Source organism: Berghia stephanieae, chromosome 3 (assembly GCF_034508935.2).
Source record: "Berghia stephanieae isolate SIO BIC M18660-M18661 chromosome 3, UCSD_Bste_1.3, whole genome shotgun sequence".
NCBI classification, from domain to species: Eukaryota; Metazoa; Mollusca; class Gastropoda; order Nudibranchia; family Aeolidiidae; genus Berghia; species Berghia stephanieae.
This window is the reverse complement of record NC_088362.1, coordinates 78,933,844-78,957,050: the sequence shown is the minus strand read 5'-3', so window position 1 is coordinate 78,957,050 and position 23,207 is coordinate 78,933,844. Positions and strand designations below refer to the sequence as shown.

Sequence of the window (23,207 nt, the reverse complement as noted above, 5' to 3'; positions counted from 1 at the left end):
GTTCAATAGAACAGGTAAGGTTTTTCCCATGCATTGACGAAAAAAAATAATTACATCTTAAGAAAATTGACTCTCCAAAATGTTATAGAAGTGATAATTTTGTTGACTGGGCAGAATACTAAACACTGCAATCATATTAGCACCATACAAGGAAATGAAACAATTGAGAAGCGAATCAGGAGTAAGGATTCAGTTACAGGTTTTCATGGGTAATCTAGAAACGCCTGCAATATATAGTTGACAGCCACAACCTATTCATAGGGGGCGTCAACCATTTTGACCATCTAATGGTGAATTATTACTACCCCCACCGAAACTATAAATGGTACCTTGATCTATATCATTACTTGAAGGAAGTAACACTTGTAGATATCAATGCTGTAAGCTATAAATTTATACTTCCAGCAGCAGGAACACTCCAACAAAATTCTTTCTAAAAGATTTCAGGAAAGAACTTATCAAACAACTCGTGAAACCACACTTTGTATTTCAAGAGCACAAGAAACTCAGAGCCAATGTTGTAATCCCATGTTTGGCAGTTGCACAATCTGACATCATTCCAAGAAAGCATTCTAATAGTAGAGAACGGCCACGTTGCCTTGTTTGTTCACATTTGAAACAACAAATACTGCAATACTCCCTTGTGTGTGTTTCTGTGTTTTCATATAAGATAATTATGCAGGAGCAAGAGAGGCTCCCGGTGAAGCAAAATGGTGTTTTGATAATTCATAGTTGTTCACATTTTGTAGTAGCAACAAATTCATATTTTGGAGTAGCAGCAATTCATTAAAAAACAATTTCTTTTGATTAGCCGTGTAGATAAATACAAAACTATGAACACAAATGAAAGAAGGAACAATGGCATGTACAGCTATATAAAATGATTTATTTACCCATTTTAGTCATTTTTATTGAGTTTCCATGCTCTGACAGTACATCTTTCAGTTTCATTTTTTATTTCAATCTGAAATAACTTTTAAGAATAGTTAGAAACTATATTAATATGTTTGTCAGCCATTTGTCATGTTTTCTAAAAGTAGTGAGGTATGGGCATTTTAGCAAATGCACTGAAATAATAATCTAGTTGATAAAAATGGGTGTGACAGCCAGGGAGATTATTGCAAAAATGGTAATGGCAGTAAAGTTTTAACAGACACTCAAGACTCACTACGCTTCCGCTATAAGTTGTGAAATTCAGGCTTTCTGTGTTGCCACCTCTCGGCTTAAAACTTTCCATAACATGAATTACCTCCCTTCAGTGAATTTCAAACAATAGGAGGAAAACAATAATTCACTAGTAGACATGGACACGGAAAAATCGTCAGATCAAAATTAATTTTAAAATTCGCCACAACCGAATTCTCTTCACCGCCGGGGTATCTGTCACAAAGGGAAATTATCCATATGGCATTTTACCATCCCACGGCCATCACAACGTGTTAATTGGATTCTTACGTAATATCCCTCGTGGACGAAGACGAAACTTCACACCTATATGCGAAACCCCCCCCCCAAAAAAAACAAACAAACAAACAAACGCTCAAACTACGCCATTATCGGACAATGAAAATTACTGGGAACTATCTTGCACCAATGCCTGCCCTCAACAATTCCACCTTCACACTACGAAAAAAAAAAATATGTATCATCAGAGATGCCAGCCCACATTGGCAATAAAACAGGTTAATGCTAAAATATCTGGATTTTTACCCCAAAGACAAAAGCACAACAACATATACTAAACTGGTTCATTAAAACCAAAGGCATTAAGATCTGTAAGTATTAATACTTTAGGTCAACATAAACAAGTCTTAAAATTAAAACACTACCAAATAATCATATTACATTAAACTTTACTAAACCATCAAGAAAAAACGGATTTTAGAAATCCTGCCAAAATTTATTTTGCATCATGGAGCACACCACTATAACTATGTCTTTAACTTTACCGGTTCAATGATTTAAAAAAAATTAGCTATATTAGAGTTCATAGTGTAGTGTGTAGAAGAATATAGAACATGAAGTTATTCAAAGTATGAGCTAAACCTCATGGAGCAATGGTAGAACAACTGACCGATATTCAGGAGGCCAGGTCCAATCCACAGTCAAGGAGGAAAGATTTATTTAGTATCTTTCTTTCTGCTCTATCTGGCATTGTACAATAACTAGAAACATCTTTTCAAATTTTATTTTGCACCAAGTCAGCTAAATAACTCGCCAGAGGCAACTAAAGCTTTAATTAAACATAAGGAGGAATATTAATTTGCTGCAATGAATGGATTCTAATAAAAAATGAGGTGATCTCTCTCATCTCTAAGGTGTATGACGACAGTAACCCTACCGGAGATATTTCAACTACCACTCATATTCTGACAACAGGAATTAGCTTTTCCACTATCACAACAATTAATATTAACTGAACTCTCTTCTGCCACCACTTGAATCTTTGGCCTCCTGCTTGTTGCTTTACGAGGAGGTTTATTATCTTTATGATTAACTGTCCAGTATCCCAGACTTTCGTTAGCATAGTAATCCATTGGGTATGTTTCTTGCCAGTCTGTAAGTTGGAGGGCTACACTCATCTGTCAAATCATCAAAAATATAAATATATAAATAAGACATTTTTAAAATTCACATTTCATGATTTTATTCATTTATTTGTCTTTGTTAACATTTGAATTAACAATAGTTCCAAATTCCTTTTCAAAATAAAACGATAACAAGTTGGAGCTAGACGCAAACTGTGAGTGCTTTGATTAAAAAAAAACAAAGAAAAAAAAAAGACGAATAAATTAATGGTAGGTAAAAAACTCTTCATATAAAATTATGCCACAAATCAAATGAATCTAACTGGCATAGAAATGGACCTCCAAAAAAAGTAAGCTTATCTGATGTAAAGGCCCTAACTTCCCTTTTTCAAAAGCAACATAATTGTTTAATAAAAAAAAAAAAGGAATATTTGAAACATGAACACGGTTAAGAAATAAACTTGATATTTGATTCAAAACATCAACACAGCGTTATTCCATTCCATTTTAATCTTCAAGGGATGAAGTGAACAGCAGACAAAATTGAAAGTTGTATGTGGCACTTCAAGACTCATTACAGAAAGAAATCCATTGAGAATTTATCAATATAATAAAGGAGCTTAAATGTATTACTCTTTCTTTTCAGGAAAAATTTTTAATGATTTTACTGACCTCATACGGTGTGAGTAAGGGTTTGAGGAAAGCTGTTCCCCAGTCTATGCTCAGTCTTGGACATGCAACCTGGACCCATCTAATATATAAATATTTAAAAAATGTCATAGGATTAGGAAGACTAAGAATACTTCACTAATAAAAAGCACTAAATCGTTTTAGTATCAATATTTTATTTTGGATAAACAAATGAACTAATAAAAACAGTTACAAAGAAAATTCAAATTACAACTGACTTTATTTTTAAAAATATATTTTACGGCTAAATTTGAAATTTGAATCCTTGATTATCTCATGCACAATTATTAGCCAAAAACTGCCAATGAGAATTGTGGCAACGATTATCTCTGTGTCACTTCATTTTTAATAAATGATCTATGTTCTTTGGTCTAGGTTTGACAAGAGATTCTCAACGACGAATTTTTAGGCCCTCTATCTAATAAGTAGTAGCTGGATCTCCAAAATTACTTTCTAATATGATTTGATTAGATTATCATCAAAAGGATGTGTTTTTTTTTTTTTTTAAAAAGGGTCTGTAACACTTGTGATGCTAAGAACGTACTGGCATGGGTAAAAAGGAAAGTCAAAACTCTCTCAGAAAAGAAAGAAAGGAAGGAAGAAAGAAAGAAAGAAAGAAAGAAAGAAAGAAAGAAAGAAAGAAAGAGAGAGAGAGAGAGAGAGAGAGAGAGAGAGAGAGAGAGAGAGAGAGAGAGAGAGAGAGAGAGAGAGAGAGAGAGAGAGAGAGAGAGAGAGAGAGAGAGAGAGTAATTATTTTCATATCCATTCAATAAGGATATGAGAGGAATGTAATATGTCTTACGCATCAACACTTTCCATCAACTTCAATTTGTCAGGGAAAATCTCTGACAATAGGACAGTGATATGGTCTCGTCCTGAGTCGGCTATCTTCTTCTTTAGATTCTGAAACAGGACATGACGACAGGCAATGAGACTTGGAACTTTAGCTCAATATCAAATTAAATTGAGACTGTATTTTCCCCAAAATTATAGAAATATCTAATAATAAAAATAATGATAAAATTAACACCATAATAATAATAATAATAATAATAATAATAATAATAATAATAATAATAATAATAATAATAATAATAATAATAATAATAATAATAAAATTAACACCGTAATGATATAATAATAATAATAATAATAATAATAATAATAATAATAATAAATAATAAATCACTTATATAGCAATTAATCCATACATAGGCTCAAGCGCTTTACAAAAAAAAAAAAACCCAAAAAAAACAAAACAAACACACACACTGACACATCCACACATTCAATCAGGAAGCCCCATTTATAACAAAAACTTTAAAGTTATAAAACTTGATCCCTGTTTGTATTGAAGGGTTTTACAGTGCTTGCAACATATTTAGGTCATATCAGCGCCAATAAAAAGAAAGAAAATTGGATAGTAAAAACAAGATGTACAATTAACTGTCATCTGCATTTTTTGCCAAATTGGGGCCTAAAATTTGCCCAAAAAAATCCCCCAAAATTTGCCAAAAAGACCAAAATTTGCCAAGGAGAACAAAGCGTTTCAGTAAAAATTAACACGCGATACACAAAAAAAAATATATATAAAAGACAATTTATTACATTTAAGGAGGTTACATTTATTTATTTACACAATGTAAAGCGATTTATGCGCCCAAACTTTCAGACAATCACACACACACACACAAACGTACACTTTCAGTCAGACTCATCAAAGGCCTAGTTTTCTTTTACTACTCTAAAAAAGAGGCATCGATAAACTTATTGTAGTAAAGGAAAACTAGTCCTCTGATGTTTTCTGTGAGTCTACGCCTTCTGGAAGACAAGACAAGATTGTAAAGAGAAAAACTTTGCTCAGCATCAGCTGACGAGCATGTTGAGAAGGCATACCGGGACGCCAATGCAGCGAGAGCTAGAACATAATCTGCCACAGACTTCCAAAATAGGATCAGATCTATAATTCCAGTATCAGACTCTCTCACAGCACTGGGCTCCAGTTTCTCAATATACCCCGTGAACTCATGCTGAGGAATATCACAAAAATTTTAAAGGATCATTATCCGTAGAGAGTAGCTTCCCTTGGTTTGGGCCCAGGCAAAGCTACAATATTTCTCAAGTTTCGCACTTTTTTCTTCGTTATTTTGTTTTCGCTTCTTTTTTTTCCCAAAATTTGCCACGCGATCTGCCAATTCTCCCAAAATTTGCCACGATTTGCCAATTTGGGGAAATTTGCTAAAATTTGCGGCTGCAAAAAATGCAGATGACAGAATTACACGGACTTGAGGAAAAAGTAAGACATAGGGGAAATGGTTGAAATAGGGAACAGATGTAGATTCCAAGAGCACACTATCAGTGTACTTAGTTTGAGATCACCTAAAAGTTTCACCCAGACACCAGCACAAGATCCCTCTAAGAGGAATACACTCAAATGTCTACAACTCATATGTTAAAAATAAAACAACAAATAACAGTTCATGACAGAGAAGATTTACAAGTAAAAATATATCACCTGCCAAAGATATAACTATACATTCGACTGTTCCCCTCCCAGCCAAGGCCAGGACAAAACTAAGTAATCTGATTCCAAGAGAAAGACAGAAAGCAAACAGATATAGGGGGATAGAAGACACAGTAAGTATCTCCCTGCCAACTATGGGAGGTCAGGAACCCCACCCAGAATTTGATCCCTTAAATAAAGTCTTAAATTTATAAAAAAAGCTAACACCACACTAAAATCAAAATAAAATCAAACCTTCACCATTCACAGCAATCTATAAGTTCTGTCTTAAGGTGTTTTTTGAAAGTCTGACTATCCGTAATTAGTTTTACATCTGGGGAGATGCATTCCACAAGATGGAGCCACTTACAGAAAAAGACTTATTACAAAGGAATAATCTGGTTTTTGGGACAATTAAAAGAGAGTCTTCAGCCAACCTTAGCGGTCGTGTTGGATTATAATTTTGACATAATTTCAACAGAATGTGAATAAATAATTATAATCCTAAAATGTATTGCTAAGAGAAACATATTGATTAAATTATGAAAGAAGAAACCAATTTTTAAAAGGGTAATATGATTAGGAGTCATTTCAACTTTATGTGTAAATCACAGTGGAAACTTTCATCTTTCTAGAGAGAATGACTAAATTACATTTCATAGTGCACAATTTAATTAAAACACCATGACATAACTCACAAAAAAATTCACTCAAGAAATACACTTATGAATCTGACAGATCACAGCATCCTAGCCTCATTTAACTGACAGAAATGGAAAAGGCATCCAGCAATAGCTTAAACTGTATTCTGTATACTGATGGGAAATTAAATATTGTTCATACGTTCAAATCTGAATAATAACTGGTTTTGAATCATGATAAAAGACCAACACAGACTAGAACAGGGAGAGTAACCCCTCTTGACCATCTGTATGGACCAAGTGCAAGGTAAGGTTAATTGACCGTGAACAGATGGAATACTGGATCGTGGATGCATGGTGCTGACGTGGTCATATCAAAGGAAATCTAAGTGTTATGGAGTATAGAGGAGAATTAGTTGCCATGAGGTATACTGGAGTTTGATTATTTAAGCATTTATGAACAATACTACAAGTTTTAAAAACAATCCTTTCACTAAATGGCAACCAATGGAGATTTCATATAATTTCTTTTTTAGGGTCATTAGATTTCTTAATCAGTTTTGCAGCTCTGTTTTAAATAGTTCGTAAACGTTGTATCAATTTGGATGGCACACCTCAAGCAATGAATTACAGTTGTCATACCTACTGGTTACCAAAACATGAACAATAATTTGTGTAGAGCTCTCATCAAGAAGATGTCGAATTTTATCAATATTTCTTAAGTGATAAAAGCAAGATTGGTAGGTTTTTGTTATGTGATTTTGCATTGAATCATCGGAATAAAAGAATGAGCCAAGATTTCTTATTGTTGCAGTTTGCTCTATATTCAAATTTGAGTCCCCTATGTCAATACTATCAAGATTTACTATTTTCCTTTTAAGAAAAGAACACTCTCTCTGTAAATATTATTTTCCTGTGCTAACAGTGAGGTATGCACTTTACAGTAAACCTCAGCTTTCTCTTGTATCAAACTACTACTCAATAGTAAAGCAATATGCAAAATGATATATTGAGCCATATTTACAATCCTTTTTAAGCAGACACTTTTATATCCATTAAAGCTAACAAATGAGTCCAACTTCTTTCAACATAATCATTCCGACAAGGAAAAATCAATTAAATAAATTTTGTTTATTTTTATTTTCTAGCTTCTAGAAGTGTAAGAGCCAAACTCAGACCTGCCAACCTTCCAAATTTTATCCGGAAATTTGTTATATTTGCTCTCATTTCTAATCTTCTTAACTGTCAACTGTTATCCCAATATTTGATTTTACTTTATTATTCTTGAAACCATCAATATTAGAGAAGAAAAAAGTATCATTATGATTATCATCATCATCATATCATCACTTAAATCCTGGATGAGTTGAATAAGTTTCCCGGTTTTGATTATGAAAAGCTGGTCAGTCTGCAAACTCTCACATCAATACAAAGCCACATTTACTTTCAACATTGAAGTTATGATAGTAAAATGAACAGGGTAGGATACTTTGAGAAAAAGTTTAAAAAGAATACCTCCATGACTTTTGGCGATCCTTGTCGGCCAAGAGTTCCAAGAACAATTCCAATTGTTTGTGCTTTAGCTGCCACAGCAATAGCTTCCTGCCTTGCTTGGTGCATTCTTGGAGTGTCATAATGTTCTCTTGAGAAGATCTTGCTGTAAGGATCATATCTTTTAAAAAGAAAGAAGATGCCAATAGATCAGTGGAAAGAATAATATAATTATGAATTGAGGTTAATATCATTATTTCTTCTGTAATGATACAATAATACACACAAATGACTTTATATACACATAACATTTCCACCTCCTCTCTAAGTTCATTACAGTAGAACATGAAAGTAACGTACTCGGAAATAGCGAGACTCGGAAATAGCGAGTAAAATCTAAATCCCCGTTTTTTTCTCTTATTTGAGTCAATAAAATTAGCATGCAAGTAGCAAGTATGAAAAAGAGGTCAACTCGGAAATAACGAGCATTTCCTGCCCCAGCCTAGGACTTCGAACGAAGTAAAGCAAAACACCAGACAAGGGCGATTTAAATATTTTTAGCCTAGATTCTTTTCTTTTCTTATTTTTCGTTACGAGTAATATTACATAGTAGCCTAGTCTAGAGTACGTAGTAGGCGAAACAAATTTGGGTGGGGGTTGGGTGTGTGTGTTTGTGTGCCTGTGGGGGTCAATTATTCACCCAATGTGGTGAAACGCGACGCGCGAGGTAAGCACTGGCAGCCAACATGTCAACATGCCTCACTTCGCAGCATCGGTCAGCGAGTCGCATTCGATCAGCGAGAGAGGGGAGCCATCATTTCAGTGGGTCAGTGATTGAGTGATGCGCTTGCTTACCTCATCAAATATGCCTAATGCATACAAACACTCCCACACACACACATACACGAAATCTTGATGGAAATGGAAGGGGTGGATCAACTTCAACCTGTGGCCATCATTACGTAGTTAACGAAGGCCGTGTTCAACCCCGCCCTCACCTCACTTTATCCACACACAGTCATTTGCACGCACGCGCGGCACACACGCACAAACACACACACACATTGTCTTTCCATATTTTTGTACGGCCGAGTGACCTTTCCTGGCAACTCGGAAATAGCGAGTAATCAGGAGTGGACCCGTCAAACTCGCTATTTCCGAGTTCTACTGTATCACCAAGCTTTGCTCAGTCTCTTCGGCTAAAATGAAAACCTTAAAATAGCAGCTGCGCCAACCATTCTGAATATGGTAGTGATCAAAGTATCTATCGAAACAGACAGTCACAATCTTTAAAAAATGTGAATTATTATTTTATAGACAGCAACTAATAATAGTGGATCATCAATTTAATGCACTACATGTGATGAATGGTTTTCTAAAACTCATTAAATTGATGTTTCTATTTTTTAAGGGAAATTTTCCCTCTATGAACTGTAACCTTTATTTTAAGTATCAACCAAATCAAGAATTTCATTTCATAGATTATTAAATTGAAATTTGATTAGAAAAATCAAACAATTGGGCTAAAGAGAGATTTTATGGGATATACTCCTCAATATCTCACAACAGGAGAATATAGAGATAACAAATTTCTGAAAACACTCTTTATCTATACAGAGCTGGGTACTTCATTCAAGTTTAATATAAGGGAACACAGGCTTCCTAATTTACCTGTAGGCCGGAATATGAGGATTATGAATCATGATAGACTCCAAGTGAAAACGTCCATCTCCCATGTAACTGGAATAAAACAATTTTAAAATAAAAATTAAGCAATAGATTGAATTGTCAAATGTCACTGACTAATTTACAATCCAACATAACAAAAGTTTAAAGCCTAGCCAATCATATTTCAGAACCACATAGAAAAGAAAGTTAAATCAACATGAGCTGTGATAATCAATCTTGACCAAAAGAGAGTAAATCAAAATTTGAGATCATATTTTCCTATGGGATCTAAATTTCTTCCAACCCATAATTTACCTGGTTATAGCCACAATGCGGCTCAGCAGTATGGACTTGGGAATGCATTCGAAATATACCTAAGTTTGAATATCCATAGCATTATGTGGCCTTCAGCAAGCCACCTCTTCCTAGCTCAATTTGCGACACTGCATTGCAGCTGAAACCTGGGTTATTCCAGTCTTGCCTTGGAATAGACACTAAGACAAATTTCCACTTACGGATAAAAAAAAAAACAACTTTATTGTTTATTTACTTTATTTATATGTTTAAGGAGATAACTTTAGACACAACATGTCACAAGCTGGTGTACGTGTGTGGAGGGGAGGGGGGGGGGGGGGGTTGCTGTATGCCAACATTCATTTACTGCCACAGCCAACCATTTGCAAATCGTGATGCATGGTATTGAAAATTAGAACAAATGGCGAAGTGATAAGAAAAGTAGAGAGGTGTCCATTATGCGAAATGGTGCTGGAGTGTGTGAGTGGTAGACAAACCTGCAGTGTAGATAGATACATACGAAAAACACATACGTATTTGTCAATGTCAGAGTAAAGCATCAGTGGTCAAATCGCAGGGCGCATTATAAAATTGTTTAATTGTTTAAAAACTTTTTTACATTGGCAGGGTGAAATTGGTTCAAGGAAACCGTGTTCGAGGTGAAAATTAGTTCGAGGAAGGAATGGAATGATAACAAAGAATAAAAAGGATTAAATTCGGTACATTCGAATGAGTTTGAGGAAACTGTACTGGAGTGTATATCTACCAGCCAAAATATTATGTCAGGGTGAACCAGACAATAGACATTATATCTAAAACCTTAATAATGAAATCTAAAATTAATAAATATGCTTCAATGAATGCTATCTTTGAACTGCTCAAAACGTAAGTAAATCTGAACATTTCACTCCTTTCAAGTAAATCTGACCTTGTCAATGCTATCTCATCCATACCAAAACGATTAAGTCAAAATGGTCATATTTCTCTTCGATAGATTGATAAAAAAGACAATTCGTCTCTAGAGAAAAATACCCCCCCCCCCCATTTCCCCCTTTACAACCTGAATTTACCGGTATACACGAGGTCTGACTCACATGATAGCATCAACAGCTTCTAGTCTTGGGGATGTACATCCTAGAATTTCACCAGGGGACAAAGGTTTGCTTTGAGGTGTAATTACCGTGTAGTCATTGCTGAGTTCTTGACGGGCTGCCTGTTATAAAGAATTGAAAAAAAATTGTTCATTCCAAAATCGTATAAATTACTTTCTTTTCAATTAAAGTGGAACAAAATATAAAGAACAATCCTAAGCTGGAAAAAAAAAATCATTTACATCTGCAGTTCTTTATTTAATGGGAAAAAAAAATAAGAGGAAACTATGGAACACAAAGATACTTTTGTCATTTCCATCAAATTGATTCAAGTGGTCTTGTAGTATTATATTCTATATTCATCCTCAGACTGTTACGCTTGTCTTACATGATATATGTTGCTACTGGCTTGGGACACCTTATAAATTGTTTGAGCACATTGAGTGGATATTACGCTATATGAGACTCAAGTTTTTTTTTTGTTTTTACTTTTTCTCAGGACTTATCCTATTTTGATATACCGGTAATTAAAATAAGCAAACAGTAAAAAAAAAAAAATTACCTGTAAAGCTGCCACAAATTGAATAGTGCTGACTAGTGCAAGTTTAGAGCCTGAATCAAAGTTGAATCGGAGTGTATCAATGAAATGAGCAGAGTCAATCTTGATGTCCACAAAGATGTATAACATCTGAATTCCTTGTGTCTGGTCTATGGGAACTGAGAGTGTTTTATACCAGATTTAATAATCAAATCATTATAAATTGTTAAATTTCATCACAATTTGGTGATTTTAGTGAAAACTATCAAAACTGTTCACCTTTAAATCTAAATGAATGATATTCAATTGTAAAGCTTTTTTTAACCTTAAACTTATTGAGTCAAATAATTCTACACATTTATTCATAAACAAAGGAAATTTATTCAGTTTAAACATTTGTAATTGCAACTTCAATGTATTAAGCAAAAAAATAAATATGGGTATGAAATTCTTTGAAGTCCAGTACTTTTGTGTTCACTACTCACTGAGACAACTATGACCGTAATGCACCATGAGGTCACATCCCAAAGCCTTGGCTGTGAAATCATCAACACAACATGCACCATATGTCACATCACCCATGATCACTGTGTCTGCTTGGGTAAATCTAATATAAAAGCAAAATAACAAAATAATATGATTGTACTCTATAGTAGGAAAACTAATATATGTTTACAGAATCTACGGCATGAATCTGACAATCATTGCCTCATGTTACCCTTAAGACATATATGTCGAGTGACGTAAAAATTAAAGAACTATCTGCTAAAAAGAAGATAAATCACAAAAACCAATTCAGCTGGGGGTAGACACAGGAGACAGACAAATTCTTATGAACCTGACTAAATCAGGTTCAATTTCATGAGCGATCATGCTCTCATAATTGAGCAACCAGACTCTGCAGACAGACCAGCCCAAGGAATTTACATACCAGAATAGCCTCTAATGGTTACACTACATTATGATGAGCCACTTATGATGTAATTTCAATTCAGCCTAGAAACCAGACCAGTCTTGCAATGAGTACAAGTGGGCGGAGGCCACTATGTTCCACTAATGTAGCAAGGCTGCAGCTAGGCAGGTCCTGGACCGCAATTTATCAACTGTCTCTTCTTTACTGGTGCAGAACTCCGGAAGCTTCTCTCCCAGTTCAGAGGAGAGTCCCTGCCCCAAGGAATCTTATTCTTCCATGTCGACCTCCACTGCATTGTTGCAATCCCAACAAAAGTCAGGAAAGCAAAGTTCAAGGGCCACTGAGATTTCATTTGGCTTGTATATGAGGCATGGTCCATTATGCTTTTTCGTAAAGCCATTTCTCCATAACTCCGTTCCAACATAAAGATGCCCTGATGTGGAAAAAAGTAAAACACAGTGCCAGGGCAGTTGTCCTCATTGGCCCTGTGACAGCACCCCAAATAGATCATACCAGTTTCCTCAGAAGTCTCTTGCATGTCTCTATCTTCCCAGCAGCACCTCTCAAGCTGGACACAGTAAGTAAGACTGTGGTACTTAAGATGGGTCATATGGGAGTAACTGGTCCTCAATAATGACTTTCAGAGTTTGGAAATATTCGATGTCCAAATAGATGGCTTGATAATGTTAACTGGCAAACTTTAAACCATTGGCAAAAGAAATAAGAATTTTGAAGGTGTAAATTAAAAAAAAAAAATGATCAAACTAAAACGAGTTGCCATAACTTTCAATCAAATAGATGCAAAATCTGAATTTAAAAAAACAAAAAAACAAAACAAAATATCCAACTCACCTCTCAATGATATCAGCTATGACACAAGCATAAAGAAGGAGACCCTCAGGAAACTGTAAAGCCACACGCTTTGATTCTGTCTGTTGTATTTTCCATATTGTCTTTTGAATCTCAAAATTATAATTGTCAGGCAGCTGTAAAACAAGCAAGGATAAGTGGAAATCAGAGAAAATTGCTACTTACTTAAAGCAAGATGTCTCTTATTATACAGAAAACAACAATGCGGCTTTGTGTTCTTAAGGCATGACACTAGTGTTGGGACCTGTTGGTTCAGAGTGGTGTAAAGTCGATTCCAAGAAAAGGCTCTTTACTCGTATTCTTTCATCTTCCTCATGTGTAAAATGAGTACCTGGCCAGTAACAGTGATGTCTTTGATAAAAAATATTGTACTATTGCCATACAAATGTCATGTCTCATCCGCATGCTAAGTGTTGCTATTGGCTTAGACCCATTGTAAACCGCTTTGAGAACAATAAGTAGTGATGATGCTATTGCCCTATATACAAATTAATTGTTAAAAAATTCCCCTTCTTTAACAAAAAGCTTATTACGGTAACTGCTTATCAGTAAGTTGTTAATTCTTTCACTTTTTGACATTAGAATCTTAATATATAGACTGAAAGGACATTATTTATCATTTGCCTGAATTGATAACTACTGCCAAGGCCGTGCTGTATGAATGCTTAATTTTTTTAGATCTCAAATCAACCTTACCTGCTTAATAGCATCTAAAATTTCAGGATTGTTCAATATTTCCGGAGGTATTTGATGAGCTGTCCTACGTGTATTACCTGTAGAAGAACGGTAAAAGGTATGACTGATTCACTGTCCAATTTCAAAACGATATAGTGATAATAATGATGCCTGTAGCCTCACTATAACGACATTGTCAGGACTGGAAAAAAATGTTGCTAAACAGAGCTGCCATTAGAGCAAAGCAACCAAAAATTGCACACACACACACACACACACAGAGAGAGAGAGAGAGAGAGAGAGAGAGAGAGAGAGAGAGAGAGAGAGAGAGAGAGAGAGAGAGAGAGAGAGAGAGAGAGAGAGAGAGAGAGAGAGAGAGAGAGAGAGAGAGAGAGAGAGGGGACAGATGACCAAGGGGAGGGAGAAGGAGGTGGTGGTGGTGGAGAGATTAGAATAATGAGCATGCATTGAAACAAAAACAGAAAGTTAGTTTTTCTGTATGACTGACTACAGTTTGGGTTGGCCTGTCCCAGTCAACAGCTTACTTAATTGCTGTTGAGCCACAAAATGCTTTTTTGGGCATTGTGTTTTCTGTCATAAGCAAAAAAGGCATTTACCAAGGACCTCCACCTGTCTGTTGACTGCATGCGCACAGCAACCTTGTTGACAGCCCTGTGTATCCTATCAATGTTTTCATTGGACCGGAAATTTTTTGTCTTGACTGTAGATTTAAACTTGCGAATTACAGAAATGAGAACAAATGTCTGGAATTTTCCTATACAGTTGGGGGAGTTGGCGGGTATTTTTTTTTTTTAATGACGTTTGCATTGTAAGTCTAATTTGATTAAATTTAAATATGAGCTATTCAAAATTCATAGCTGCCAAATAAAATAAGGAACGCTCATTTGGCCGAGGCTGAGGGGACGATGTGTGCCCCCCTCCTCCAAAATTTCAGAACAGACAAAAAACAAAAAACAAGAAAGAATCCAACTGCCTTAACTTTGATAAGGACCAATACACTCTAGCACAATTGTAAAATAAATGAAATAGGATGTTTAGAAATGCATAACTGCTAACCTGGTGCATCACTTGAAAGGGTGTTTTGGGATAAAAATGAGGGAGATTGGCTAAAAAGTAGGAGATTGCATATATATTTTCTTTCGTGCAACATAATGGTCTTTAAATAGTACACTATAATAGTAGTTATAGTAAAATGAACCTATAAATATTGGAGAACTCCTACCTCTTTACTTTGACAAGATAAAGACACCTAAAAATGGAAGATACTTATTTCTCTTGAACTTAAACCATTATAAAAGCTTGCTTGAAAAAAAAAAAAATAGAATCAGATCAAGTTTTTTTTAATGGATTGAATTTATATTTCATAAATTAATAAAGGGAAATAATCATTGTAATGTTTAATCTATGTAAAAAATTAATTTTCTGATTGAATACCTTCCAATCAAAGAAGCTGATTTAATCTTATTTTTAATTAAAACAATATTTGTAACAAATAGTGAAAGTATCAATACTGTCTGAGAACACTAAAAGTATATTCGAGGCTAACATGCATATTTTATGCAAATCTCCAATATATTATGAAAGGTTTTATTGAAAAACAGGCGTCATATAATTAACTGGAATTTTTTTAACTGTTGAAAATCATTTATGACAGAGAGGCATAATTCAAATTAAAGAGCTACACAGGAATGAAGAATATGCTGTGCTGATTTAAACCCTGCCCATCATCTCTCGCTCGACACCAATAATAATAGTAACAATAATAGTCCTAGTAATAATAATAAAAGCTTAGGCTCACATGCCTTGTTTACGACAAATTAGCCAACAATGACAAAATACGGATTTTTATTTAAAAATACGGATTTACGGACTCAGGAAGTCAAATACGGAACAAATCCATTTTTAACGGAACGGTTGGCAGCTATGAAAATTAATAGAGTGAGATGAATCTAAATTTCATCAGGTCATAGAGAAGTGACCACAGGTGACTGATAATATTTTTTTGATAAAAATTGCAGAACACTTCTGCAAATAATCAAATCTTTTAGCACCAGGAACATCTGTGAATAATCAAAAGGGAGCTTAAATTTTATACAGGCAGGCTTTGAGACCCTTCTCACCAAAATCATTTTTCATTCTTTAAAAATTTTAAAGTAAAAATTATTTTTTTAAAATTTTGAACATGTCTGGTCTGAGAATATGAAAACATAATCAAGAAGACTATCATAAATCATTATTATGAAAAGTAAAACTATGCCAAAGTAACGTTCAATTAACCTGCTCAGCAGTGCCCATGATTAGTGTGACTTACTTGACTTAGATGCCTTTCGCGTCTCGACCGAAAGATCGGGTCGCCTTGGCTGTTTCCAGTATTTCCTGTGTGAGGTGTCTCCAATATTGCCGGTCCTCTGCTAGGGTTCTCAGATTTTCAAGGTCCCCTGCCGTTATGAGACTAATGCTTTGTCCAAGTGTTGTGAGGTTTTTGTTTAGGATCACGGGGAGTGTTGTGATCGGTCTTCCTCTGAAAAGGTTCCCGTGTTTTTGGAAGTATCCCGACATGGCTTGGTTTGCTGGTATGTTTTTGTCCCTGCGTAGTATGTGACCGAAAAGTTGCCATCGTTGTTGTAAAATGTCAAGGGAGATTGGTCTTTCTTTTGTGATCTTATAGAGTGATTCATTTGAGATCTTTTTGGGGTATTTGATGTCCAGTACCCTTCTTAGCTGTGTGCGATGGAAGGCATCCAGATGTTCTTCTTCGGATTTTGTCAACGCCCAAGTGCCGCAGTTATACAGAAGTACCGGTTTTACAAGAGCATGGTACAGTTTCAGTTTGGTTTTTCTCTTTATTTTGTCACCTCTAATCCATACATTGGTGAGTTTACTGAGTGCGGCGTTTGATAGCTGTTTTCTTCTTTGTACATCCTCGGTGTCTCCAATTAGTGAGCCGACTTTCTTTGTTCTTTTCCATTCCTCTTTGTTCCTCGATATTGTTGTAAATTCGGTTTTATTGGCATTGACTTGGAGGTTATATTTCATGAGGGTATTTTGTATGATGTCTATATTTGCTGGTGTTGATCCAATAAAATCGACATCATCTGCATAGGCGATTTCTCTAGGATTGCATTCTCAATATGAGTCGTTGGTTTTGGAATGACTTTTCGAACTTCTTTCAGAGCGTGTTCTAAGTATATTGTGAACAGAATCGGGCTCAGACTATCTCCTTGGGGGGTCCCGATGTTACTTTCAAACTGCGTCTGTTTTGTGGCCCCGTATATCCTTGGTTGTATCTTTGTGTTGCTGAGGAGAAATCGGATTATTCGGAGCTCGTCTTCGTCTACTATTTCTGTTAATATCTCCAAAAGTTTTCCTCTGTCGATCGTATCAAAGGCTGCGGACATATCGATTCCGGTTATTGTTATGGATATGTTTTCTTTGAGTGCCTTTGCTGCCAACCATTTATGTGTCCATACAACGTCCGATGTGCTTCGGTCTTGGCGAAACCCGCTTTGGCTATGTGATAGATAATTTTCTATTTTCGGTCTAATTCTGTTGAGGACAATAGTTGACAGTGTTTTTCTTATGGTATTCAGTAATGTTATTGGGCGCAGGTTGTTTACGGGTCCTTTCGTTTTTCCTGGTTTTTGTATTGTAATTAGGACACCGCTGTTTATGTCCCAGTCTTTGTGTGTTGAGAATGTTTTGTTCATTATGTTTGCAATGCTCAGATCCAGGGAGAGGGTACCGCATTTCAGCAGTTCAGCGGAATTTCATCTTCGCCTGGGGATCTGTTATTGTTTAGGCACTTTATGCTATTTCTAACTTCAGTTGTTGTGATGCGGTTGTTTAGGTCTCTAGGGTTTCCTGAGAAGGGCGATATTTGTGAGACTTGTTTGTGAAATTTCTGCTGGAAGTGGTCAGTTACAATGTCAAGGATATCGTTGGGATTTGTTGTCTGTTTGCCAAATTTATCCTGTAGTTTTGGGTTCTCGAATGGTTTTCGGTTCAGAGATTTCGTCGCTTTGAACATAGACGATGCGTTATTTTTGGACTTTTCTATGTCTTCCACTTTTTTGTCTAATTCCTCGTTTCTGTGTTTTATTGTAAGTGATCGGATTGAATGCAGTATTTTGTTTCGTTCCGTTTTCAGGTTTATTATTTCTTCCGAGTCTTTCGTGTTTTGTATCCTGATCCTAAGTTCTTTTTGTTGCCGCGATAGATCGTTAATAGCGATGTTAGGCGTTCGATTTGGTTTGTTCTTAGTTGTAATAATAGAGCCTGCACTTTCTTCCCCCGCATATTTCATTGCCGCTTGCGTCTCTTTCCATTCATTGTTTGGATTACTGTTTTGCTTTATTTTCCATAGACTTGAGTTAAGTTCATATTGGTAATGAATGCGACATTCTCGCTCATTTACTATTTTTGCCGTGTTTATTTTGACTGCCGTTTTACCTTTCTGTCTTCGTTGTCTGTACACATTTATGTTGAAATTCGTTTTTACAAGTTTGTGATCGGATGTTAGCAGTGTACCACCGTATGATCGCGAGTTGGTTGAGTAGTGTTTATGGCGGTGTCGACATATGATATAGTCTATTTGGTTGTGTATTGTTATCATTTTGTCTTGGGTTTGGTCTTTCCTTTGTCCTACCCATGTTGTCTGGTGTCTTGATGGGTGGTTGAAAGCACTGTTTGTTATGAAAAGTTTTCTCTGTTCACAGAACTGGACTAATTTTTCTCCGTTATCGTTACGTTTTCCTTTTGAGTATGATCCTAAACATAGTGTGTCACTGTCGAGACGTTTTCCTACTTTGGCATTAAAATCTCCAGCAATTATTAATATTGATTTGTTTCCTATTTTGTTCAGTGTATCGTCTAGGTCTTTGTAAAATTTATCAGTTTCCTCTGGGTATTGTTTTGCGCGTTGACTTGGTGCGTAAACATTTACGATTGAGATAGTGAACGTCTTCTTACCGTGATCGTCTTTGTTATCGTTATTCTGGTTCCTTGAATTGATCTTACACTTAAGCTCAAGAACACATATTCTGTCCGAAACATTCCATTCGTCACTAGTCAAATCCCTGCAGTTTTTATTTATGAGAAATCCACATCCATAGTGAGGTGAACTGGAAGCAAAGCACAGCAGTCTGTGACCATTTATTGTTTGGTCGACGCCATCTTGGATCTTCGTCTCTTGTAAACACAACACATCGATTTTATAACTTTCTAAATCTTGACACAGTTGTTCCTTTCGAATGTTACTTTTAATAGATCTTAAGTTAAAAGTTCCAATATTAAGATTAGTCCACATCAGGTAAAAATTAAAGATTCCACACAGTGAATAAATGGAAACATAAGACTATCCACTGAGCCGAAGCTCAATGTCAACAGGTGTCAGCCATGTTGTCCGGAAATGATTAGTGTGCTGGATGTAAAAAATTTGGTCCTCTAAAAACAACTGGTTCAAAATTTAGTTTATAAACGATCTATAAAACTAATTACTCCAGGACCCTGCATTGCATAATAAAATAGTAGATTTACCGTATATTTTTTAAAACAACGCGTTTCATATTTTTTAGAGACATGTGGTGGGGGTCAAGAATTCTGCTCTGTGTCTATGAAAATGACTCTTATCTCGCAAGAACCCAACTCGATACCTCGACTCTGAATAAATGTATACAGTTATCCAGAGCCAACTCAGAATTACCACAATGAAAATAAAATTACAATTTCACTTTCCATTAGCATGGTATATAGTATAGTTAACAATACATAGCAAGATCGCAGCACCCAAAGGGGTAAACAGTTCTTTTCTAAAACTAAAGCTGTAGGTGGGAATATCTCTACTACTCTATTGTATAATTTTCTACTTTTTAGAGAACAATCCCCAGACCAAAAAAAAATCAGAAATCTTACACGAGGTACTTTGGTAAAAAATTCAACTTGGATTGAGCTCAATGAAACCTATATAAAGTGCTTTTCAACATTAGATAGAAAAAGAATAAAACTTAAAGCCTACCTTTAGATTTGAAGATGAACTTGTTTTCTATTTAAAAAAACATTCGGTACTAGACAATCCTTGACGAATTTCAAAAGTTCGGTTTGAAATTTATTTTGTAAATTTTCATGATTCATTCCTCTCTAACTCTAAAATGTACAAGCGCTCCAACGAAAATATCTACCCTCCATCGGTCTAATTATTTGTAGCAAACGACAAATTTCTCAAAACGGTCACGTGACAGTGTAAAAACAAGACAGGAAGCCCATGAATGCTTATCTTACGGCATTTCCTTTAAACCATGTAAACAACAAAATTTCGTATTGAGCGAGTCGACACAACGGGTCAAATAGGCCGGCCGTACATATCTAACTAAGGTTCTGAAAAATCAAAATGTTTCTTAGAAATTTGAAAGTGAAAGATGCTAGTTTTTGAAACAGAGGTAATTTTTTTTCAAAAACATTTCTCTTTAATGTGAAGGCATGCTCAAGGCAAAGTGGGCCTTTCAAGGCATTGATGCTTAGAAAGCTTGCCTCTCTGTCTCTGCCTCTACTATTCTAATTCTTCTAATTCTAACTCTATAGAGAACTGCGCCGGTCGTACCAATACTTAGCTTCTTTAGTCTTTATAATCATTCGTTGGACAGAAAATTGGTTATTTTTTAGGTAATAATCCTGCCCCCCCCCCCCTCTCCTCTCCCCACCCACACGAAAAAAATGTCAGAGAAGAGATTGCAAGTTATTGGCCGGTCGCCCACACAAAATTTAACTTTTATTTTTTTAACAATATTTTTAGATTTTTGCTAGGAAAACACGATTTTGGTCTTCAGACTCAAAACCATGGAACTGTTTCTTGTACTGTTTTATGATGTTGAGGAGGGCAGTTTTTGTTGGGTTTTTTAATTTTTTAAAATTGTTTTGTCTTTTAGAGAGAGAGAGAGAGAGAGAGAGAGAGAGAGAGAGAGAGAGAGAGAGAGAAGAGAAAGAGAAGAGAAGAGAAGAGAGAGAGAGAGAGAGAGAGAGAGAGAGAGAGAGAGAGAGAGAGAGAGAGAGAGAGAGTTATCAGCCGCCCAACACAAAAAGTATTTGAATTTTAATTTTCTTTTTGTTCTTCAATTTTCTCTATGTAGTTCCAAAAATCCGGTTACTTTTCTGGGGGGGGGGGGGGGGGGGGGGGGGGGGGGGGGGGAGGTGTACTTGACTTACTGTTTAGTACAATGCAGTACAACGACGAATACAAAGCTTTCGTTTGTAGAGTTTTATGCCGCTTGCAACTCATTTAGGTCGCATCAGTGTCGGTAAAAAGTAAAAAGGAAGAAAATAGGACAGTTTTAAAAACATCCAGGCGGCATCCACAAACAACCGAGATGTTGGGTGCAAGGGAGACAATGATACGAGATCAAAACAGAAAAAGCCGCAGATAATTCCATAAATGAAAACACGGCTTTACTCGGGTGGCCAAAATCACGGTCTATCTTGCCAAAATTGAATTTAAAAAAGAAGAGTACAAAAAAGAAATTTCGCGTATATGGTGTGTGGGGGGGGGGGGGGGGGGGTATGATAATGATGTTAGCTACAAGGCCTAAAAACAAACAAACCAATATATAAAAAAGAAATAAATAAAATTAAAAAAAAAAAAAAATCCAATCCACAACATGAAGGAACATTTCTATAAATGAATCCACCGTTAACCTAGCAAAAATCTAAAAATATATTTTTAAAAAATAAATTAAATTTTGTGTGGGCGACCGGCCGATAACTTGCAATCTCTTTTCTGACATTTTTTGGCGTGATTATAAAGAGCCCCCCCCCCCCCCCCCCCCCCCCCCCCCCTTAAATAATAAAAGCAAAAACAGCAACAACAAAAACAGGCAAGCAATAAATAAATAGAAGAAAAAACTCGCCTCTCCAACTTCAACATAAAAAAAAACAGTTCTTCTATAACTCTCTAACTCTATTATACTGACTCTATAAAACGAAAAATACAGGTTTACGTCGGGAGACCAAACTCTTGGTCTCCCTAGCCAAAACGAGCCACTTTGGCTAGGGAGACCAAGATTCCAAAATCGAGCAATATGACTAGGGAGACCAAAATCTTGCCCCCCCCCCCTAGCCAAATTGGCCGATTTTGGCTAGGGAGACCAAAATCTTGGTCTCCGTTGCCGTTGAATTACGAGTAGAGCCAGAGTATACCAACTTACACTCCACCTAACAACACACTTACATTGAGTCCAGTGTCTTTTCAAAATGACAGACTTCAATTTGATCCGAGGTACCAATATTTCAAGAGAAAAACATGCTAGACATCTACATTACCTTTAGTATTTGAAAATAGTTTGCGATCTGCAGATGCAGGTATGACAACTGCTACGGGCGCTTCCATCTTGTTTTACCGTAGTGATGGGTACAAATCGAGTACGTCTCGGTACAAATTCATTCTCATTCATATTGAATATCGATATTATGCTTGCGGTGTTTAGATTTATTTAGTTACCCGATAGTAAAAAGAACTGTGCGCTCACATAATAAATAAATAAATAAATAAATAAACAAATAATTAAACGATGAAATACATAAATAACAATTCACAAAATAGACCAAACAAAAAACGAAACCAAACTTTAAAAACAACAAAAAGAAAAATTTATAAAAATAAAACAAAATCAACCAAAAAACTAAAATAATAATAATAAAAAGAAAGAAAGAAAAAAACAAAAACAATTGAAAATGAAAACACATAATAACCCCCCCCCCCAATAATTGAAAGACAAAACAAGCCGACAAACAAGATATAGTACAAAAAAGGAAGCGTGTCTCCATTATTCAAGCAATGTGATAAAATCAAACCAGAGAATTATAGGCAGGTCTCAAGCACACCCATCACATGCAAATTACTGGAGCACATTATATTCAGCAATATCATTAAGTACTTAACACATGACGTACTAAAAGTCACACAGCACGGCATCAGAAAGGAGCGCTCTTGTGAAACACAACTAGTAACAACTTGCAACGACCGAGCAGAAAACATGAATCAACAACTCGAAACAGATGCTATCTTATTTGACTTTAGTAAAGCATTTGATAAAGTCCATAACCATACTCTGGCTATTAAACTGCAAAGATATTGAATCACGAGTAACACACACGGCTGGATAATGGATTTTCTCACAAACCGTAAACAACAAGTCGGTGCAATGTGAGAGTAAGCTCCGGGACTATCAAGTGTTCTGGGTTCCGCTCTTGTTCCTTATCTACATCAATGATTTGCCTGAAAGATTATCGTCAGGGCC

The 23,207-nt window shown here is 35.7% G+C and overlaps 1 protein-coding gene across 1 annotated transcript; it reads right to left on the bottom strand.

Moving 5' to 3' along the window:
- Positions 1-866: 866 nt before the first annotated feature.
- On the bottom strand, positions 867-22,389 carry LOC144968536 (2-(3-amino-3-carboxypropyl)histidine synthase subunit 1-like). The gene is made up of 11 exons (XM_078906998.1): positions 22,231-22,389; positions 13,924-14,000; positions 13,210-13,343; positions 11,930-12,051; positions 11,469-11,623; positions 10,910-11,028; positions 9,525-9,593; positions 7,878-8,034; positions 4,021-4,121; positions 3,201-3,279; positions 867-2,582 (listed from the first exon to the last, which is right to left on the bottom strand). The coding sequence occupies exons 1-11, from the start codon at positions 22,295-22,297 to the stop codon at positions 2,352-2,354; spliced, it is 1,311 nt and encodes a 436-aa protein (XP_078763124.1). The 5' UTR covers positions 22,298-22,389; the 3' UTR covers positions 867-2,351.
- Positions 22,390-23,207: the final 818 nt, after the last annotated feature.